Here is a 22,348-nt window from a genome sequence, read left to right as displayed (position 1 = left end):
CAACTTCCATGTTTTAAAAAGTGAGGTTAAACTCATTTATCTGAATAATGCAGCTCTTCCATGCAGATGAGTAGGCTTTGGTGAGCAGGCTTTTGGTGAGGAGGCTTTTCTAAAGCATAAAGTAGAGCTTTAGTAAGAGTGCCAGGAGGCCGCCAGTGTTGTGCCCATGTGGATTTCATACCCAGCAGAGTACCCACCCTGCTCTTTATTTTTTGAAGGTTTCAATACTGTTATTGTTCATGCAGTGATACTAATTTTTTTGGTCGTCGTTCCACAAACTGGTGTCTCTCAGGTATTGGACACTGGCTAGGTCCTGGGCACAGAATGGTGAGCAAGGACATCTCTGCCCTCAGGAAGCTTGGAGTCAATCGGGTAAAGAATGATAGTAGCCTAGGCCAGTATCAAGGGACATAAGCATGTTAGGACCCCACTACACCCTTCTCCAGTGCACTTGGCGGTCTATGGTATGACCCATGGGGCTGGAGTAAAATTAAGAGCAAATGTAATTTTATAGTACTTGTGTACAGAACTAGGCCTTCTTTTCACTTAACACAGTGGTAATGAAACTAATTAAGAGAAACAGGACCAGTTTTACTAAAAAGTCAAGAAAATGAACAAACATGAAAACAAAAATGACTGGCCCTGAGCTGTATAAGGATTAATCACCCCAGGTCACATCCTACTGCACACAAAGTAGATAATTTGTAAGGGAGTATGGCAAAGGCACTGTTTCCAGTGTAGACTCAGTGCCCAAAGAGATTCTTACGAGAGACGGTGGACAAAAGTGGAAGAGCTGGGAAAGGGTCCCATTAAACCCAGCCGTGCCCATCTAACCCCTGGGGAGTATTCCTTTCCTGATGAACAACATCCCTGCCTTATTTTATCTACTTTGGAAAAGGCAAATCTCCCCGACCTTTCCAATTTACAGGAACTGAATTTGACTCTCGCTTGCCCTTGTAGCTAGTGCCTATCAATATTCTTCACTCAGGAAAGTCATTTTCTCCTCTCTCCCCAAAACAGAGATTCTGGTTCGCTGCAGGTGGTGTGGCCCACAGCAGCAAGACTTCCGGTCTCACCACTACTTAGCACAAGCAATTTTTATCCTTCTTTAATCGTTCAAAGTCTACAACAACAGTAACAATAAACAGCCAAAAACTCTCTCCCACTCCTTTCTTTTCTCCCTTTCTCTTTGTCCTATGCAACAAGTAATGAAACAAAACTTGGGAAGGAGGCCAGGGTATAGCTCAGCCATTAGAGTACTTACCTTACCTTGCAGGAAGCCCTGGCATCACAAGGGAGCACCACCATAGCACCGGGGACGCTCCATGGATGAAGTAGTGCTGTGGTACCTCTCTTTCTCTACTTCTCCTCCCACCCTCCGAAATAAAACAAGAACAAACAAGCAACAAAAAAAGTCAGCTCATGAGTGTGGATCATGCATGCACTACTAAACAAATAAACAACCCCAAACAAAACTTGGAAAGGAGATGGGGGAGACAGCATAATGGTTATACAGAGACTCTCATGCCTGAGGCTCCAAAGTCCTAGGTTCAATCCTCTGCACCACCACAAGTCAGAACTGGGCAAGAAAACTTATAAAGGACCGTAAGAATATTCTATTGGGTGGAGGGTAGATAGCATAGTGGTTATGCAAACACTCTCATGCCTGAGGCTCCAGAGTCCCAGGTTCAATCCCCCACGCCACCATAAGCCAGAGCTGAACAATGCTCTGGTTAAAAAAAAAAAAAAAAGAAAACTAAGAATATTCTATTATAATTTCCTGTGAACAATTTGTTAGTACACCTAAGAACTGATTGCCCACAAGAACACAATCAAGATAAAATGAAAGCATGGGGATGGGGAGATAGCACAATGGTTATACATAAGTCAGACTTTCATACCTAAGGCACCAGATGCCCCAGGTTCAACTCCCAGCACCAGCATAAGCCAGAATGGAGCAGTGCTCTGGTAAAAAGTAATAAATAGTAGTGCACCAGGCTAAGCGCACACAGTACTAAGTGCAAGGGCCTGCTCAAGGATCCTAGTTCAGCTCTTGGCTTCCCACCTGTGTGTGTGTGTGTGGGGGGTCACTTCACAAGCAATGAAACGGGTCTGCAGGTGTCTATCTTTCTCCCTCTTTATCTCTCCTCTCTCAACTTCTCTCTGTCCTAACCAATGAAAGAGAAAAAAAAAAAAAAAGAATGGACACCAGGAACAGTGCATTCATAGTGCCAGCACTGAGCCCCAGCAATAACCCTGGGGGCAAAAAAAAAAAAGGTAATAAATACATAGTTTAATTGAAGTATAGAACTACAGAAAACAGTACTACAGGGGCTGGTGTGGTGGTGCACCTGGTTGAGCCACATGTTACAGTGTGCAAGGACCCAGGTTCAAGCCCCTGGTCCCCACCTGCAGGGGGAATGCTTTGCAAGTGGTAAAGCAGTGTTGTAGATGTCTCTGTTTCTCTCCCTCTCTATCTCCCCTATCATCTCAATATTGGATTGTCTCTATTCAATAAATACAGATAATAAAAAAATAATAATATAAAAAAGAAAACAGTAGTACATAAATTCTGAAGATAAAGTCTTTGGCGCGAAAGGTTAGCATATTTCCAAATTACTTACGTACTTTCCATGTGTGCCTGCTAAGACAGAACACAGCTTTAGTTACCCTAAGTTCAGGTCCTAGGGTCACTCTTGAGAGATCAGAGGTTAGTAAATTAAGTCTAAAGGATGGCAGACTGTTTCTGTTAACCTCAAGTTACTAGAATGCAACCATGTACATGTGCTTCCATACTGTCTATGGCTGCTTCAAGTTCCAAAAGAAAGCATGCCTAAAATACTTGCTGTCTGGGGCTGGGGAGATGATAGAATGGTTATGCAAAACACTTTCATTCCTGGGTGGGGGTATAGTATAATGGTCATGCAAAGAGACTTTCATGCCTGAGGCTCTCAAGTCTCAGGTTCAATCCCCCACACCGCCATAAGCCAAAGATGAGCAGTGCTCTGGTAAAATTTTTTTTTAAATTAAAAAATTAAAAAATTAAAAAAAAAAAAAAAGACTGTCATTCCTAAGACTCCTGAGGTCCCAGGTTCAGTCTCCTGCACCACCATCAGTTAAGTAGTGCTCGTCTTTGGGTGTGAGTGTGTGTATGTATGTGTGTATATATATCTTTCTCATTAAAATAAATAAACAAATATCAGCAGGGATAGACAGCATAATGATTATGCAAAAAGACTCTTGTGCCTGAGGCTCCAAAGTCCCAGGTTCAATACCCTGTACCATCATAAGCTAGAGGTGAGCAGTGCTCTGGCAAAAAAATAAAAAATATATTCAAACATAATATATATACACACACATACAAATAAACACACACACATACACACACATGTATTTGCTGTATGTCCTGTGAGATAAAAAGTTTGCAGACCCCTGATTAAGTTTATACTTAAAATCACTCAGCCAGTACTATGCTTTTTTTTAAACGTGCAGCTTCTTTTTCACAAAGTATTCTTTTTTTCTTTTTTTTAATTTAATTTTATTATTTTTTTTCACAAAGTACTCTAAGAGCTAACTATAGGCTATGAAGAAGAGAAATGTAGGCATCACATGCTTATCTGTTCTTTCTACAAGGCAGGTACAGAAGTAAAGACCCTGTTTTTCAGATCACACACAGCGTGCAGAATCTGATAGAATATCCCTTGGTATCTACAGAATACAGAAGATGAGTCATGTTGCGAGAAGGGAAAAATAACTCATTCAGATGTTCTAAGCAGAATGTAGTGTATCACTTTGGTAAGGAGGGTCTATGAAAAATGGAAGGGATTTCCAGAGGTGGGGCTATGGAGCAGCAGCAGCTGTGTTTCTTTCCTCTCCTCTCCCGGGTCAACTAGGAATACCAAGGGATCATCTGGGACTGCAACAAGACAGGACTAGAAGGACTTCAGGAACCCACCAAATCACCAGTGAGTGCAAATACCTATGGCTCGAGGACAAAGGGGAGCCTAGGGAGAGATGGTAACAGTCCGGCACTTTACCAGTTGAGACACCACCTCCAGTCTGTTTCACCAACAAAAAGATATCTGAAGGGAGGACAGGACTCCCCTAAGACTCACCAAATGCAACTGTGAGCCTCCATTGCTACTGCCCTCAGACACCGCAGTAGCAGGGGAGAGGCCCTGTGCTGACACTAAAGAACAGAGAACTAATCAGGAAACTCAGAAGACCTATACCTCGGTGGCCTAGTGGTGGGACTGTGAGAGTCTCTTTGCATAACCACTGTATTATCTCTGCCCGATCCTGCTTTATCTCTTGGTCAGGAGTGAGGGATTCACCTAAGAAGCCTACTTATAGTTTAAAAGTCCTTAGGCTCCCATAGCCTATAGGGAAGAAAAAGAACAAAAGAGGTTTTTAAGGCACTGTGCTCCAACTCAGGGATTAAAATAATATTGAAACAACTGTCAATTTCCACAACTGTGAACCCTTTAATTACCTTACTTAGACACAAGTCAATCCAGGCAAGAGTGATCAGTAATTTGAAAAGTACTGAGAGAGGGACCTCATAACATACTATAAAGAATGGATAAACCAACAAGAAGAAATATTGGAGAAATGAACCAGGACAAGAGTCCAGCTAAAAGACCCCCAAAGGTTTAACCACAAAGTAGTGAGGTCAATATCCAAACACTAGTTAAGGAAATAATCACAGAAGTGAGTAAAGACTTTGAAAGAATTGTCATCAGAAATGCAGAAACAACAAATGAGACCCTGGAAGAAAACACTAATTATCTCAAGGTCATTAGAGAGCTGAAAGCTGAAATAGCTGAGCTAAGAACACAACTAGCTGAACAAGCTCAAACAGTATCAGAACAGGGTAACAAAATAGATGAACTCCAGAAAACAGCAGAGGGGAGAGAGAATAGAATAAATGAGGCTGAAGACAGAATTAGCAAGATCAAGGATGGATTAGAGACAACTAAAAAAGAAGTAAGAGATCTGAAAAGGAGATTAAGAGATACTGAAAACAACAGAGACCTATGGGATGGCTTCAGATGAAATAATATACTCATTACTGGTTAACCAGAGAAAGAGAGAGAGGAAGGGGAACAAAGCATTCTTTAGGACATAATGGCTGACAACTTCTGTAGTCTAGACAACATCAAAAACATAAAGGTTCAAGAAGCCCAGAGGGTCCCAAACAGAATTAACCCAGACTTAAAGACACCAAGACACATCCTATTTAGAATGAAAAGAAATAAGGATAAAGAAAGGATCCTGAAGGCTGCAAGAGAAAAAAAAGAGTCACCTATAGAGGAAAATCCACAAGATTAGCAGCAGAGTTCTTCACACAAACACTACAGGCCAGAAGAGAATGGCAAGATATCTATCGAGTGCTCAATGAGACAGGATTTCAACCAAGACCACTGTATCCTGTTAGACTGTCATTCAGACTAGATGGAGGCATAAAAACCTCTTCAGACAAGCAGCAGTTGAAAGAGTCAACTAACACCAAGCCTGCACTGAAAGAAGTTCTGAAAGGTCTCCTATAGAGTCAGACCACCAAAGAATATGCCATATATCAGAACACTCTAAAAATCTACAAGAATGGCATTACAATGTCTTCAATCTATGATATCAATAAATGTCAATGGCCTGAATTCACCTATTAAAAGGCACAGAATAGGAAGATGGATCAGAAAACATAACCCAACAATATGCTGTCTACAGGAAACCCACCTAATGCAACAAGACAAACACAAAGTGAAAGGATGGAAAACTATCATACAAGCCACTGGCCCACAAAAAGGGGGCAATAACAGATATTCTTATATCTGACACGATACACTTTAAATAAAATTAGGGAGCCAGGTGGTAGCACATCGGGTTAAGTATACGTGGCACAAAGCTCAAGGACCAGCTTAAGGATCCCGGGTTTGATGCCTACTTCCAAAATTAAATAAAGAAGAACTAGGTAATATGAACAGGCCCATCACAGCCAATGAAATTGAAACAGTTATCAAAAACCTCCCCAAGAATAAAAGTCCTGGACCAGATGGTTTTACAAATGAATTCTACATAACCTTCAAAGAAGAACTAATACTTACTCTACTTTTAAAAATCTTCTAGACTCTTCTTAGATCAAGGTCCCAGGCAGGTTTTCAAAGCCTTATATTATACTGCAACTCCTTGAGCCCAGCAGTCAGACAGTTCAAAAAAGCCTTAGAACACAAGGAATCCAAATCCCTTGCTATATTAGGAACAAATCTTTTACCTTGTCTGACTGCCCAACACTTTAAAAAAACTCTCTCATTCATAAACTTCTTTGCAAATTCCTACCTCTCCTCATCCCCCAAATCATATGCCATGGTTCTTCTGGTTAACTTAAGAAATTAAGTATTTTTAAATAGACCTAAATAACATTTCCAAAAAGTTCCAGGGGACTGAACATTAGCCTTCTAAAGGTTAAAGAACTGAGCTCCACAGGGAAGTTATAAAGCTCATATGCATGATTACCATCTGTATGAAAAACAAAACAAAGACCCACCAAAAAACCGGAGTCAAATGAAGCAGACAGAAAACTTGTGTAGAGCCTCTGGCAATCTTTACTGCTTTAACAATGCTGTGACTCTTGTTGTGTTTCTTTTCTAAATCTCAGCTCATGAATGGCTAGACAGTAACCCTTAGAATATAGCTGAGTAAACACAAACATCACTTTCCTCGCAGGATCTGTTCACATATTTATTCAAGAGAACAAAACCACCAGTAACCTTGTCCCATCAGAAGATGACAAGACAGGGACCAGGTGGTAGCACACTGGGTTAAGTAATTTCACATGGCATGAAGCACCAAGGACTGGCAAAAGGATCCTGGTTCGAGCCCCCGACTCCCCACCTGCAGGAGAGTTGCTTCACAAGTGGTGAAGCAGGTCTGCAGGTGTCTCCCCCCCCCTTCCCCTCTTCTCTTGGTTCTATCCAACAACAACAATGGAAAAAAAAAATGGCCACCAGGAGCAGTGGATTTGTAGTGCAGGCATCAAGCCCCAGTGATAACCCTGGAGGCCAAATCAATCAATCAATAAGTAAATAAAATGACAATAGAACCCGACAGGAGGCTGTAGACACCCTGAACACCTGCGGTCTTGCTAGGCTTAGCTGCAAATCTGTAGTTCTTTTTTTGGTACATAAACATCATTCCCACCACCAAATGACTGTGTCCCATCCCCCCACCCCCAGTCCCATGAAGTTGAACATTCACTCTCACCCTCCATCCAGGGTTTTTTCTTTGGTGCCCTACTCCAAATTCAGTCAACTCCTGCTTTTAGTTTCCCTTTCTGTTCTTTCTCAACTTCTGTTTATGAGTGGGATCATCCCATACTCGTCTTTATCCTTCTGACTTAGCTCACTTAACATAATTTCTTCTAGCTCTATCCAATCTGTTCTATATGTGGGGAACAACTGAGAAGAAAGCACATAGTGTATTCTGTTATTGAAAAGGTACCTAATACCAATAAGGGTTAATTCTTATCAAGCTGAATGCAGAATATAAAAGTCAAAAGACAGAAAATTTTAATGTAAGGACACAGAAAGCTTCTTTTTAATTAAAAAAAAAAACAAACTGATTTTGTGAGAGGACAAAACGCTGTTCGAACATATGTAGTGACAGGGGGTGAACTTGAGAGTTCATGCATGCTTTCAAGTCCTGTGCTCCTCTGCTGAATTACCTTCCCAGCTGCCAGAAAGTTCTTATTGTAAATTGGTTTATTTCCAAAGAGGAGAAAAAAAAAGAGAAATGATGTTCTTTTTTCTAACAATATTGGGTTAGTTCCCCAGAGGCAGACATGCAAACAATTATAGTACTAAAATGAGACAAAAATATACAATAAATAATGGAGTTTCAGGTAAGATTCTGAGTTTATAACTTAGCTACATTTGACTGCTCCCTGACTACCTTTTCACTAAACATAAAAATTTTACACCTGAACTCCAGGAACTAGGAAAATAAGGCTGGAAGTTGTGAAATGTATTGATTTTGATTACTGGAAACAGTAAGCCAGAGACATGCTGTCCATTAACAAGATGTGCTCAAAAGTAGGCATCTTAATTTTATTTCTATATTGATGTCCCGTAAGAGAAACTAAAGCATTATTGCCTTGGAAAGTTAGAAAGGTTTATATTACAGCTTTTCACTAAGGCAAAAATGCAGACAATGCAGTTGGTCATAAGTAACCACTAATTCCAGTCCAAAATAAAATGACCACTGTGTACCATTTTTGAGCACTGCTTTAAAATCCTTATCTCTCTTTCCCAGGGCACTCAACTCCAATACTTTTTTTTTTTTAAGTAAAAGTTTTATTTCTTTTCATGAGAATATAGTTCAACTCTGACATATGGTAGCAATGAGGGTTGAATTGGGACCTTTAGAGCCTGAGGCATGAAAGTCCCAACATTATGTATCTCTCCAGTCCCAGTCACCTTAGCTTCAATGGCCTTGGGTACATTATTAAGAACAGTTTTGGGGAGCCGGGTGGTAGTACAACGGGTTAAGTGCAGGTGGCGCAAAGCGCAAGGACCAGCGTAAAGATCCTGGCTTGAGCCCCCAGTTTCCCACCTGCAGGGGAGTCGCTTCATAGGCGATGAAGCAGGTCTGCAGGTGTCTGTCCCCCTTTGTCTTTCCCTCCTCTTTCCATTTCTCTCTGTCCTATCCAACAACAAAAGGGAATAAATATTTTTAAAAATCTTAAAAGAAAAAAGTTTTTAAGAGATGGAACTTTTACCCTCAAAATGTTATCTCTATAAAATCTTCAGTATGAATCTAGACAATCTTCCCAAAAGGGTTCCATGCCTAAAAAGAGCAATTTTCCCTCTTAGTGCCTGAAGATAGAGAAATCTGTCTTCCCAAATTTTACCTTTTTCTATCTACATAAAATATAATTTTTCTTTAAAAAGAGATTGCACTATGTATTGTATACACTGATTTTAATAATATGTCACAAAAACATACATATGTCCATATGTTCATGGCTGAATGCATGCATAGAATGAGAAAGGGCTGAATGGTGGCACACCTGGTTGAGTACACATTACAACATGAAAGGACTCGGGTTCGAGTCCGGTCCCCAGCTGCAGGGGGAAAAGCTTTTCAGTGAGGAAACAGTGCTGCAGGTGTCTCTATTTCTTTCTCCCTATCTCCCCCTACCCTCTCCACTTCTAGTTGTCTCTGCCCAATAAATAAAGATGATAATAATAAAAAGAAACAAGTCTTTGTTAGGTTGACAGAAAAGACAATGGTCCATTTACTGCATGCATGTTTAAATATAATTTAGTAATTTCAGAATCCCTATTCATATTTTGTGGAAGTTAAAAAATAAAGGAAGTCTGAGTTCTCTGAAGAAACACATCTGACAGACATTCTTTGCAATGGTGCTGACACAGACACTTGCAAATAGTCTCAAAATCTTCTTGGGATGGAACAGGGTATTAGACAAACCAACAAATGATGAGTAATGAAAGAAAAATAGAGGTTTCTAGGTCTGAGGAAGTACACAGGAGCAGCACACCAAACTTATGTGCTGAAGACCCACAAGGTCCCAGGGTCTTTTTTAAAAATTTTCTTTATTTATTAGATAGAGCCAGAAATTGAGAGGGAAGGGGGTGACAGAGAGGGAGAGAGACAGAGAGACTCCTGCAGCTCTGCTTTGCCACTTGTAAAGCTTTCTTCCTGCAGGTGGGGACTAGGGGTTCGAACCTGGGTCCTTGCACATTGTAACGTGAGTTCAACCAGGTGCACCACCACCTGGACCCAGGTTCAATCCCCAATACTACCATATGTCAAAAGCTAAGCAGTACTCTATAGCCCATAGCCTTATATTTATTTATTTATGAAAACAAATAAACTAAAAAACAAAAAGTGCCCAGAAGGTAGCACAATGGATAAGACACTGGGCTCTAAGGCATTAAGTCCTGAGTCTGATCTCTGGCACCACATGTACCAGAGTGATATTCTGGTGCTCCCTCCCTCATTCTCCTCTCTCATAAATAAAAAACAAAGAAAAACAGAACCTTCTGAATACAGCCTATCAAATGGGAATGGTTAAAAAAAAAAAAAGCCAGCAGACTATAGAAAGGTTATCACTACTATTCCCTTTAAGATCAAGATATAGGATATAGATGTAGCTTCCTGAGAGCAACACACTGAGTCTTAGCTTTATTTGAGAGAGAAGTGGGAGCTTCTATTTTCACACATACACTGTAAGAACAGAGGGCTAAATCAAACAAAACTCCCTCAATTGGTCAAATTACTTCCAAGTTGATGCTCAAAGGCCAAGTCTTTACCCTAGAGCCCAGCTGAAAAAATTCCTGTATTATCAAGGCAAATAAGAACTCAAATGCTGGAGAATTGCTAAGAAAAATCACTCTTAAGTACTTTCCCATAACCATTCTTCATGATGTTGCAGAGTTGTTAAGGAAATGGTTGACACAGGCTCAAATCTAACTGGCAAGTTCACTATACCTGGAAGGCGAAGATATTTAAAGTAACTTACCTCCATCATCCATGGGTCGCTTTTGTACTCCATAGCCATAAACTGAGGGGTCCACAAGAGGTGTGGAATTATTCAAGTGAGGAATTGAATCAATTTTAGCAGCAATCTACAGAGAGAATCAGATTTAAATACTCAGTAACAATTCATGACTCCATTTGAGGGAGAAAGACAAGAGTCTTCTTTCAAGGGCCCTTATCCCACCTCTCTTCCACCCAACATTATGTAAAGCAATGTCACGACAAGATCAGCACTTTCCACTATTAACTGAGTTTTCTTTTGGTCTTAATGATGTGACTTTAGATATTAAAACTTACAAAAAAAGATGTCATCTACAAATCAGCATTTGTTAAGTATTTATTTATTTTGGTTGTCACTGGCATATATCATTCCAATGCAATTTTTTTTTTTCCAGAAAGAGAGACAGGGAGATGGAGAGTGGGAAAGGTACTACAATGACAAAGCTTCCTTCAGTGAGGTGCAAAGGTTGACCTGAAAGGGGTTCTGCATGACAAAGCAGCTATCCAGGTGAGCTATCTTGCTGACTCAAAAGTTAGTTCCCTTAAGTTATCACTCGAAATACAGGCACAACATATTTCAAGGGAAAAAGCAAGTCAATAATACACAAAAATTTCTCACAGGATGCTCTTAGGCACAGTAGTATTTGCTAGGCTGTGTTTCCTCAAATGTACAACTCTTTAGGAACACAGTTATCTATCCTATTAACTCAAACATCTATAACCAGATGATGCAATATACAGAGATTAAAACAAACAGTAAGAGGAGCCAGAAGACAGCTCATCTGGTAACACACTTGACCAAGTAAGAGGACCCAGGTTTGAATTCTCGGCCATCTGGAAGTACCTGTGTCGGGAAGAGTGGTGAAGCAGTGCTATGGTCTCTCTCCTTCTTTCCCTTACTACCTCTTATGCTCTAACAAAATTCACCAGGAAGAGAGGAATTCTGCACATATGGAGACCCAAGCCAAACCTCAGTGGCAAAAAAAAGAAAAGCAGTAAGATGTTCTTCACGGAAAGTCTAGATAGTAGGTATGTGTGTGTCCATTACCTGTCCCGACTATTTTGGAAGGACTTCTGCTGTTTCACTGGAGAAAGTGGAACAACCACTGAGAGCTAGTTCTGCTTTCCATGCTTATTATCACAACAGAGCAGCCATTATCTACTTTCCCCCCTAGAAGCCAAGTCTATGTACGAGTTCTTTTATTTATTTATTTATTTATTTATTTATTTATTCCCTTTTGTTGCCCGTGTTGTTTTAGTGTTGTTGTTACCGATATCATTATTGTTGGATAGGACAGAGAGAAATGGGGAGAGAAGGTGAAGACAGAGAAGGGGAGAGAAAGACAGACACCTGCAGACCTGCTTCACCGCCTGTCAAGCGACTCCCCTGCAGGTGGGGAGCCGGGGGCTCGAACCGGGATCCTTACGCCAGTCCCTGCACTTTGCAACACTTGCGCTTAACCCTCTGCGCTACTGCCCGACTCCCTATGTATGAGTTCTTATCAACTTCATTCTCATTAGGTAGTCAAATGAAATCTTCATAATGAACAACTTTTTCACTTAAACAAAGGAATACTGACAGCAACTGTTCTTGAAGTTTCCCCCAAGTTGATCTGCACACATAAACTGCAGCAAGGGACAGTTAGTACAGCTGCTTCACACAGCAAAGTCTTTAGTGCAGTCTTTTACTTGGTTCCGATATCCCCACAAGTCTCAAGACTTTCTGGAACAAACAGAAATCACCTTAAACAAATACATTACCAGACACAGGCAGTATACTGAAAGGTGCTTTGGAGTCAGGCCTAATACCTTCCACTTGCTAGTTCCATAATGTTGGATAAGCCCCTTTTCTTTCAGAAGACTGTCTGGGTGACAAATCACCTGCCTCACTGTCTTTGGGGAAAAGACAACAGACTCTGAACACAAAGCAGCTTTGTATACTAGAAAACAATCCTGGGGGCTGGGTGGTGGCGCACCTAGTTGAAAGCACGTTACAATGTGCAAGGACCCAGGTTTGAGTCCTCAGTCCCCACCTGCAGGGGGAAAGCTTCACGAGTGGTGAAGCAGTGCTGCAGGTGTCTCTCTGTCTCTCTTCCTCTCTATCCTCCCTTCCCTCTTGATTTCTGGCTGTCTCTATCCAATAAATAAAGGCAGTAGTCAGTAGGGAGGCACAGGTACTCAAACTAATCAATAGATTATTCTATTTGTGATAAGCTTGATGCTAGTAAAATAAAGCAACAATATTTACGAGAACCATTTAGACATGGTGATGGGGCGGCCACTGTGAAGTGACATGTCACCTGACACTCAAATGATAAGGAAGAGGTAATCATGAAAAAATACTGAAAAGTCCCAGGTAGAATGAACATCAGTACAAAGGCACTGAGGTAGAAGATCAGTAATAATAATAAAAAAATTAAAAAGTAGGGTGGGTGGTCACACACCTGGTTGAATGCACATATTGCAGTGCACAAGGACCCAGGTTCGAGTCCCCAGTCTCCACCTGCAGGGGGAAAGCTTCACAACTGGTAAAGCAGAGCTGCAGGTGTCTGTTTCACTTCACACACCCTTTAAAAATTTTATCTGAGAGTCGGGCGGTAGCGAAACAGGTTAAGCGTAGGTGACGCGAAGTGCAATGACGACACAAGGATCCTGGTTCGAACCCCTGGTTCCCCACCTACAGGGGAGTCGTTTCACAAGCGGTGAAGCAGGTCTGCAGATATCTGTCTTTCTCTCCCCTTCTCTGTCTTCACCTCCTCTCTATTATTTGTATTTATTAGACAGCTAGAAATTGAGTGGAAGGGGGAGATAGAGAAGGAGAGAGATAGACACCTGTAGCACAGCTTTATGACTTGTGAAGCTTCTTTCCACTGGCAGGTGGGGACCAGGTGGCTTGAACCCAGATCCCTGCACATTGCAACATGTGTGCTCAACCAGGTGTGCCAACAACCAGTCCTTTCTCTCTCCCTACCACCCCCTTCCCTCTCAATTTCTGGCTGTGTCTATCCAATGAATAAAATTAAATTAAATTAAAATAAGAAAGACCATAGGATATGAGCCTAGAAGAGAAGTTAATGTCACCAGAGCAGAAGGTCCTAGATAGGTCCCAAGAAGTAGAAAAGGGCCAGCTGACATAAAACCCAATAGTTTATGCTAAAAGGACCAAATTTTATAGAAGTCTTAGTAAGGAGAGTAGCATGCTGATCTGTTTTTAAAAGATCTCCCTGTAGTCAACAATTTGTTTGGCTTTGTATGTTAACTCTTTTTTCAGCCACCAGGTTCCAGATGCTACTGTGATGCCAACCGGACTTCCCTGGGCAGACGACCCCACAAATGTGTCCTGGAGCCCCGCTTCCCCAGAGCCCCACCTCAGTAGGGAAAGAGAGAGGCAGGCTGGGAGTATGGATCAACCTGTCATCACCCATGTTCAGCGGGGAAGCAATTACAGAAGCCAGACCTTCCACCTTCTGCACCCCATAATGATTCTGGGTCCATACTCCCAGAGGGATAAAGAATAGGAAAGCTATCAGGGGAGGGAATGCGATATGATGGAGTTCTGGTGGTGGGAATTGTGTGGAGTTGTACCCTCTTATCCTATGGTTTTTGTCAGTGTTTCCTTTTTATATTAAAAAAAAAAAAAAATCTCCCTGACAAGGGAAACTGACTCTAAGGGGATAGGAGAAGGTAGGCTACTTAAGAGCTACTCTAAACTAGGGGGTCGGCAAACCACCATTTCTTGTAAGTTCTATAACAAAAAAATAAATGCTACAGCCACATGCACCTGTTTTCACTAAGGAGTTACAGAGAACATGTGATATACAAAGCCCTCTCTATAACTGACTAGGATGAACCTTTTAAGAAAAGGTACCAAACCTTGTCCAGGCCAGAGCTGATGGTAGCCTGAATTGGTGCTTGCTGAAAAACATTAAGTGGATAATTAAAATACTAAAATATACCACGGATAGAAACCCTATCTCCTCAGGGTAAGCAGCCACCATTTGCCCTAAAACAAAATACTGCACAAATCCTGTCTAACAGCATTCTGCCACTGACCTGCAACCTTGCTCTTCATATTTGTTTTGGATAAGCTTCTGGAAGCTGGCTACTCAAGATGCAAAAGTTATCGTTAAAGAACTCAGCTGGGGAAGCAGGTGGATTAAAAGGCGAGAACAATGCAGTGGTTTGTGCCCCATGAAGACCCTTTCATCTGCTACAATAAACTGAGCAGTAAATGGCTGATGTAAGGCTCTGGGAATTAACTGCCTAGTTGTTTTTTAAAAGACTGACCAAAAGGTTTCTGTAGCAGTGCAGATGACCCTACAACACAAAAGAGAGACAGGCTTACTATGTTTATCAGCAGAGTCCCCTAACAGTGCACATGACAAATCTCTCAAAGCCAGGACCCCCAACAGTTCCACAGAGCAGGCAACCTCCCTACTCTTCAGGCGATTCCTTTTGATTTCCAGATCTCCTTTCTTTCCAAAGTAGTTAAAATGTCATTGCTGGAACCCTGGTCTTCCTTATTACAAATATAATGCATCTCGCTGGACTGTCATTCCCCCAGCATCGACATGCTGAAAGCATTACAGTGTTACATTACTGGAAGACAGCTCACCCAATAAGGCAGTCTGCCATGAGGGGCCTGAGTTTGAATCTTCACACCTCATAGAAGTACCATGGATAGCACCAAGGGGAGCTCCATGGATGATGAATAGGGCAATGGATGTCTTGCCCCTCTAAATAAAAACCTAGAAACTGGGCCTGGGAGGCTGTCAGCAGCACTGCACATGTGAGGCCCTGAACTAATCTAGTATAGTTTAACAATGACATAACAGCTTCTGGGCTCTGTTTCTGATGAAATTGATAGATGTCTTTCTACATGGCAACTGAGGCCTTTGTTGGGTCTTTTTAGCTGCAGTTATTTAAAACATGGGAAGTTTCCACTAAAAGAAAATTTGTATAATCTAATGGTTAAAAGTTTGGGGCCGGGTGGTGGCGTACCTGGTTGAGCACATGTGTTACAATGTGCAAGGACCCAGGTTCGAGGCCCCTGATCCCCACCTGCTGAGGGAAAGCTTTGCAAGTGGTGAAGCAGTGCTGTCTGCACTCCAGGCAGGTGACTGTCTGCCTCCCTCCCTCTCTCCCCCTTCCCTCTTGATTTTTAGCTGTCTCTATCCAATAGATAAAGATAATAATAATAAAAAATAAAAAAAAAATGTAGCTCTGAAATCTGCACCTGAACCATGGCTAGCCCAAAGTTAGATATACAATTATATAACTTACACTGACATCACTGGTATATCATACTGCATTATACTGTAAAGAAACAATGTATTCCTTTATTTATACAAACACAACCTTGTCTGAGAAGATGATTTGAATACCTATTAAACTTTAAGACTTTAAAGCGCAAGAACCAGCATAAGGATCCCGGTTTGAGCCCCCTGGCTCCCCACCTGCAGGGGAGTCTCTTCACAGGTGGTGAAGCAGGTCTGCAGGTGTCTCTTTTTCTCTCCCTGTCTTCCCTTAGTCTCTCCATTTCTCTCTGTCCTATCTAACAACATCAATAACAACAATAATAATAACTACAACAACAACAATAAAAAACCAACAAGGACAACAAAAGGGAAAAATACTTTTATTTTAATTTTATTTTATAAATAAAATTTTATTTTATTATATGGCTGGTGGCACACCTGGTTGAGCTCCCAGTCACCACCTGCAGGGGGAAAGCTTTATGAGTAGTGAAGCACTGCTGCAGGTGTTTGTCTCTCTTCAAATTATTTTTATTTAAAATAAAGATAATTAAATAAAAAATTAAGGATACTAGTTAAAACCTAAATTTTTTTCTTTATTTATTTATTGAATAGTAAGCCAGAAATCAAGAGGGAAGGGGGTGATAGAGAGGGAAAGAGACAGAGAGACACCTGCAACACTGCTTCACCACTCACAAAGCTTTTCCCCTGCAGGTGGGAACTGGAGGCTTGAATCCGGGTCACTGCATATTATAACATATGTGCTCAACCAGGTACACCACCACCTAGCCCCCAACTTTTAAAAAATTGCTACCAGGGTTACTGCTGGGGCTCAGTGCTAGCACTATGAATCCCTTGCTCCTAGCAGTCATTCTTTCCTTTCTATTTGATACCAGAGAGAAATTGAGAGGAAAGGAGGTAGAGAGGTAGAAAGATTGACACCTGTAGATCTGCTTCAGTGCCCATGAAGCATTCCCCTTGCAGCAACTGACCCTTTTAAAATTGAAATCTAATGAATGCTTACTATGTGCTAGGCACTCTGTTAAGAGCATTTCAAATATGTGATCTCATTTGTTCCTTAAGATGATTTTTTGCAGAGACTGGTATTATTTCTATTGTAAGAAAAGGAAAAGTGAAGCTCAGAGAAGTTGAGTAAGTGGGGGTAGATAGCATAATGGTTATGCAAAGAAATTCTCATGCCTGAGGCTCCAAGATCCCAGGTTCAACCCCTTGCATCACCATAAGCCAGAGCTGATCAGTGATCTGGGAGGGAGGGAGGCAGGCAGGCAGGGAGGGAGAGAGAGAGAGTGAGAAGTTGAGTGCCCTGTCTGACTAAAGAGTCTATGCTACTAGCCACAGCACCTGGTTCCCTCCCTTTCTTAAACATTTCACTTTCGAGAACATAGAACCTAAAGATTTTCAGTGCACATAGCTCATGAAATTCTTCAATAGAAACTATCATTCTGATGTGTGGTAGCTGCTTAAAGAAAGGCAGGTACAGGGGCAGGATGGTGGCACATCTGGTTGATTGCACGTGTTGCAGTGCACAAGGCCCCAGGTTCAAGCCCCCTCTCCCCACCTGCAGGAATGGTGAAACAGTGCTACAGGTGTCTCCCTGTCTCTCTCCCTCACTACCACCCTCTTCCTTCTCAATTTCTGGCTATCTCTATCTAATAAATAAAAAATTAAAAAAAAAAATTAAGTGGTCTGGGAGGTGGTGCAGTGGATAAAGCATTGAATTCTCAAGCATGAGGTCCTGAGTTAATCCCCGGCAGCACATGTACCAGAGTGATGTCTGGTTCTCTCTCCATCTTAAAAAAAAAAGGAAGGTGCATTCTCAGTAACTCATGGTACAGTCAGAAAAATCACCATAACCAGGATGTCCCAACAGCATCAAGGCCACTCCAATCCTTATCTGAAAGTGTAGCCTTGAAAGGATTTTGTTATAGATTTTCCACTACTTGAGTCACTATCTTCCCCTTTTCACTGGGGAGGTGAGGAGACTGGGTTACTTCATTACCTGTGCTACTATAAACATAATAGATGAAATGTTAATCAACCTCATAGTCATTTAACCTCATTGCCAGTAGCTGCTCTTCCACTGTATGACCTTAGACAATAGTTCCTTGGCCTTGATGGCCTTGCTCCTTACTGTACACAACTATGAAGTGCAGGGATGGAATAAACCAGTGTTTTTCAGAGAAAGATGCAAGGTAGTTCTGGGAGGTGCATAGATGAATGCTTTTTTTAAAAAATAGTTTTTTAAATATTTATTTTCCCTTTTGTTGCCCTTGTTTTTTATTGTTGTTGTTATTGTTATTGATGTCATTGTTGTTAGATAGGACAGAAATGGAGAGGAGAGGAAAACAGAAGGGGAGAGAAAGACACCTGCAGATCTGCTTCACCGCTTGTGAAACAACTCCCCTGCAGGTGGGGAATCGGGGGCTGGGCTTGAACTGGGTTCCTTATGCCAGTCCTTCGCACCATGTGCATTTAACCCGCTACGCTACCACCGCCTGACTCTCAGATGAATGTTTTTACACACGTCTTACATAGATTTGTTACCTTCTACACATGTCTAAATTTTTCACTTAAGATAATGAATCCATTTCGTTTTGTTTTTTTTTTTAACCAGAGCACTACCCCTGCTTAGTATTCCATTTCTTTTTCTTTTTTTTCCTTTTTTTTTTTGCTGTTGTTATTTTTGGACAAGACAGAGAAGAAACGGAGAGGGGGGAAGACAGAGGGGGAGAGAAAGACAGACACCTGCAGACCTGCTTCGCTGTTTGTGAAGTGACTCCCCTGCGGGTGGAGAGCCGGGGGCTTGCACAGAGACCCTTACACGGGTCCTTGAGCTTAACCCGCTGCGCCACCATCTCACCTCCTATTATATATTTAAAAAAAAAAAAAAAAAAAAAAGCCAACAACTATGTAGTGGTCCAAGAGGTGGTGCAGTGGATAAAGCATTGGATTCTCAAGCATGAGGTTCCAAGTTCAATTCCCGGCAGCACATGTACCAGAGTGATATCTGGTTCGTTCTCTCTCTCCTCCTATCTTACTCATTAATAAATAAAATATTTTTTAAAATTTACGTATGGGCGGGGGTAGATAGCATAATGGTTCTGCAAAGAGACTTTCATGCCTGAGGCTCAAAAGTCCAAGGTTCACTTCCCTGCACCACCTTTAGTCAAAGCTGAGCAGTGCTCTGGTCAAAATAAACAAATAAATAATAATTAATTAATTAAATAAAATAATTTATTTGAATGATACATGAAAACGGAGAAACAGCAGGGCCAGTAGGTGACACACCTGGTTAAGCTTACACACTACAGTGCACAAGGACCCGGGTTCAAGTCCCAGGTCCACACCTGCAGTGGAAAAGCTTCATGAGTGGTGAAGCAGGGTTGCAGGTGTCTATCTCTTTTCCTCTTTATCTCCCCTTCCCCTCTCAATTTCTGTCTCTATTCTATAATAAAGAATAAAGAAAAGATTAAAAAGAAAGAAAGAAAGAAAGAGCAAGGCCAGAGCTTTGCTCAGCCCTGACTGGTGGTGGTGCTGGGACCTCAGAGGCTCAGACAGGAGAATCTTTTTGCATAGCCACTATGCTGTCTCCCCAGCCCTATTATTACTATTATTGTTGTTGTTATTTTACCAGAGCCCTGCTCAGCTCTTGTTTATGGTATTGATGGGTCTTAAACCTGAGACCTTGGAGCCTCAGGCATCAAAGTCACTTTGCATAAGAGATATTCTGTCCCCCCTGACCCCATCATTATCTATTTATTGACATGCCGCTCGAGTTACTTGGAAGTCTTGGCTATTGTGCATAGTGCTGCAATGACCGGACATCTGCAGGGCTAGGGAGACAGCACAGTGGTTCTGCAAAAGACACTCATGTCCGAGGCTCTGAAGTCCCAAGTTTGATAGTCAATGACTGCAACCTCTCCAGATTCAAAAGAGGTCTCGAAACTTTACATCAGGCTCAACCTGACGCTGTTGACTGGCTACGGAAGAAGGGCAAACGCTAGAAGAAGAAATTCCTGTCACCACCATAAACCAGAGCTGAGCAGTGCTGGGGCTGGGGGGGAGGGTGTATATATGCTTTGTCAGTGGAGAACTAGGAGTATTCCATTTCTTATTTTAAAATATAGACTTATTTCAAAGGAAATGGATGTGGGGGGTAGATAGCATACTGGTTATGCAGAGACTAATGCTCGAGGATACAGAAGTCCCAGGTTCAATTCTCCACACTGCCATAAGCTAGAGCTGAACAGTGCTCTGAAGAAGAAAAAAAGTAATACTGAGAGAGCTCCCTGGGATATGGCAAAATTAATAAAGATGGTAAGCCAATCTTTAAATTCAAGAAACAAGGCAATTAATTGTTCCTAGTGTATGTTTTTAGGACAAATTCCTAAGCAACACTCAAAATAGTTCACCTTGTAAATCCCATCAGGAAGCACTACATTTTTACACTTATTAGAATTTTTAATTTTTATTTATTACTTACTGGATACAGTTAAAGAGAAACTGAGAGGGGAAAGGGGAGGTAGGGAGGAGAGAGAGACACCTGCAGCATTGCTTCACTGCTTGTGAAAATTTCCCCCTGCAGGGGGGACCATGGGTTTAAACCTAGGTCCTTGTGAATTGTAATGTGTACTCAAGCAGGTACACCACTACATGGCCCCTACATTTATTAGAACTTTATACTAAACAGAAGCAAACAAATTCAGCAAAATGTCAGGAAGGGGTGGGGGGCATAGCATAATAGTTAAGCAAACAGACTCACATGCCTTGAGGCTCCCAGGTTCATTCCCTTCCACCACACCACTGTAAGCCAGAGTTGAGCAGTGCCCTCGTAAATAATTAAGTGTCTCACTGTCGACTGTAAACCATTAATCCCCCCAAAAAAGAAAAAAAAAAAGTGTCAGGAAGTCATCCAGTGTCTATTCTAGTACAGAATCTACTTTCACAGTAAGATAAAACCAGCTCCAAATTTAATAAAACTCCAAATGCAGAACACTGTGAAGAGGCATGATTCATAACAGATTAAAAGGACTGCACAGAAAGGCTGGAGAGAGGGGAGCTTGACTAGACATGCATGATATTATGTTATTAGAAAGCAAAAGGGGAGTTGGGCCGTAGCACACCGGGTTAAGCACACGTGGCGCAAAGCACAAGGACCAGCGTAAGGATTCTGGTTCGAGCCCCCAGCTCCCCACCTGCAGGGGAGTGGCTTCACAGGCAGTGATGCAGGTCTGCAGGTGTCTGTCTTTCTCTCCCCCGTCTTCCCCTCCTCGCTCCATTTCTCTCTGTCCTAACAATGACGACATCAACAATAACTACAACAATAAAAATAAATCAATTAAAAAAATTTAAAAAAGAAAGCAAAAGAACTGAAATCATATTGTCAATTCTATTTTCAGACCCAGATGGACAAGAGGCTATGAATATTGGTAGGCTTGAAGGAATCACTGAAGTTAGTTTAATGAGATCTGGTTCTATGAAAAGTGGCTATGAAGTGACATGACTTTAGGATATTCACAATGAATAGTCCAAACCCCTGAAATAACTGGTTGATACACATGAAGCCTTTAAAGACTGAAAAGTCCTGCAACAAAGAAACCAACACACCTTTATTTAACCCTCTAGTGCTTAAATCACTACCCATAAGCTCTTTTTCACAGGTTAGTGGTTATTAGATCAATACTGGGAAAGGTCAACTAGGTCATAATTTCCTATCTCTATATCCAGAGTTCTTTCCACTAGACATTTCAAATAAAAGATGATCTCACATGTGGGACAATAGCAAAAAAAAGCTGTTGACTAGACATGCGGATGGGAAGTATAAAGTAACTGTAAAGTGTAGGAATGAAGGCAACCATCCACAGGGGAAGTTGTTACACAGCTTCTACTGGACTTGTCATGAAAAAATGTGGGGGTTTTGTGGACAGGTCTTTACTAGAGAAATTCAGAAATTCCTGTTTTTTTTTTTTTAATTTAAATTTAATTTTATTTATTTTAACCAGAGCACTGCTCAGCTCTGGCTTATGGTGGTATGGGAGATTGAACCTGGGACTTTGGAGCCTCGTGCATGAGAGTCTCTTTGCATGATCATTATGCTATCTACCCCCTTCCAATTTTTTTTAACATTTATTAATCCATTCATTTATTGGATAAAGACAGAGAGAAACTGAGATGCACAGGGAGGGGGAGGGGAGATAAGGGAGGCAGCAAGAGAGACATTTGCAGCAGTTTCACCACTTGTGAAGCTTCTCTGCAGGTGGGGCCCAGAGGCTTGAAACCAGGTCCTTGAGCATGGTAACATGTGCTCAACCAATCTGGCTCGAAGTTGTTTATATGTGAAGACATGTGTGGGTCAAAACATGCTTGCTCTGTCTCAAGTCCATGCACCACCAGCTTGAGAATTCTGCTGTAGGCAAACTTCTATCTAGAAAGTAGTTAGAACTGCAGAAAAAACCACAACTTGACCATATACATGGGCTATCAACTGTAAAATGAAAGATGTGTCAGCTGAAGTG

The 22,348-nt window shown here is 41.5% G+C and overlaps 1 protein-coding gene across 9 annotated transcripts in view; it reads right to left on the bottom strand.

The window, feature by feature from the left end:
* Positions 1–22,348, bottom strand: part of FUBP3 (far upstream element binding protein 3) — a 60,254-nt gene that overhangs the window by 33,171 nt on the left and 4,735 nt on the right. For all 9 annotated transcript variants that reach the window (XM_007527012.3, XM_060200402.1, XM_060200406.1 and 6 more), the window contains exon 2: positions 10,541–10,646. In XM_007527012.3, coding sequence (XP_007527074.1) covers positions 10,541–10,646 — 106 coding nt within the window. The remainder of the gene's footprint in view (positions 1–10,540; positions 10,647–22,348) is intronic.

Source organism: Erinaceus europaeus, chromosome 10 (assembly GCF_950295315.1).
Source record: "Erinaceus europaeus chromosome 10, mEriEur2.1, whole genome shotgun sequence".
Classification (NCBI taxonomy): domain Eukaryota; kingdom Metazoa; phylum Chordata; class Mammalia; order Eulipotyphla; family Erinaceidae; genus Erinaceus; species Erinaceus europaeus.
The sequence above is the reverse complement of the archived record's forward strand: the minus strand, read 5'-3'. Positions and strand labels throughout refer to the sequence as shown.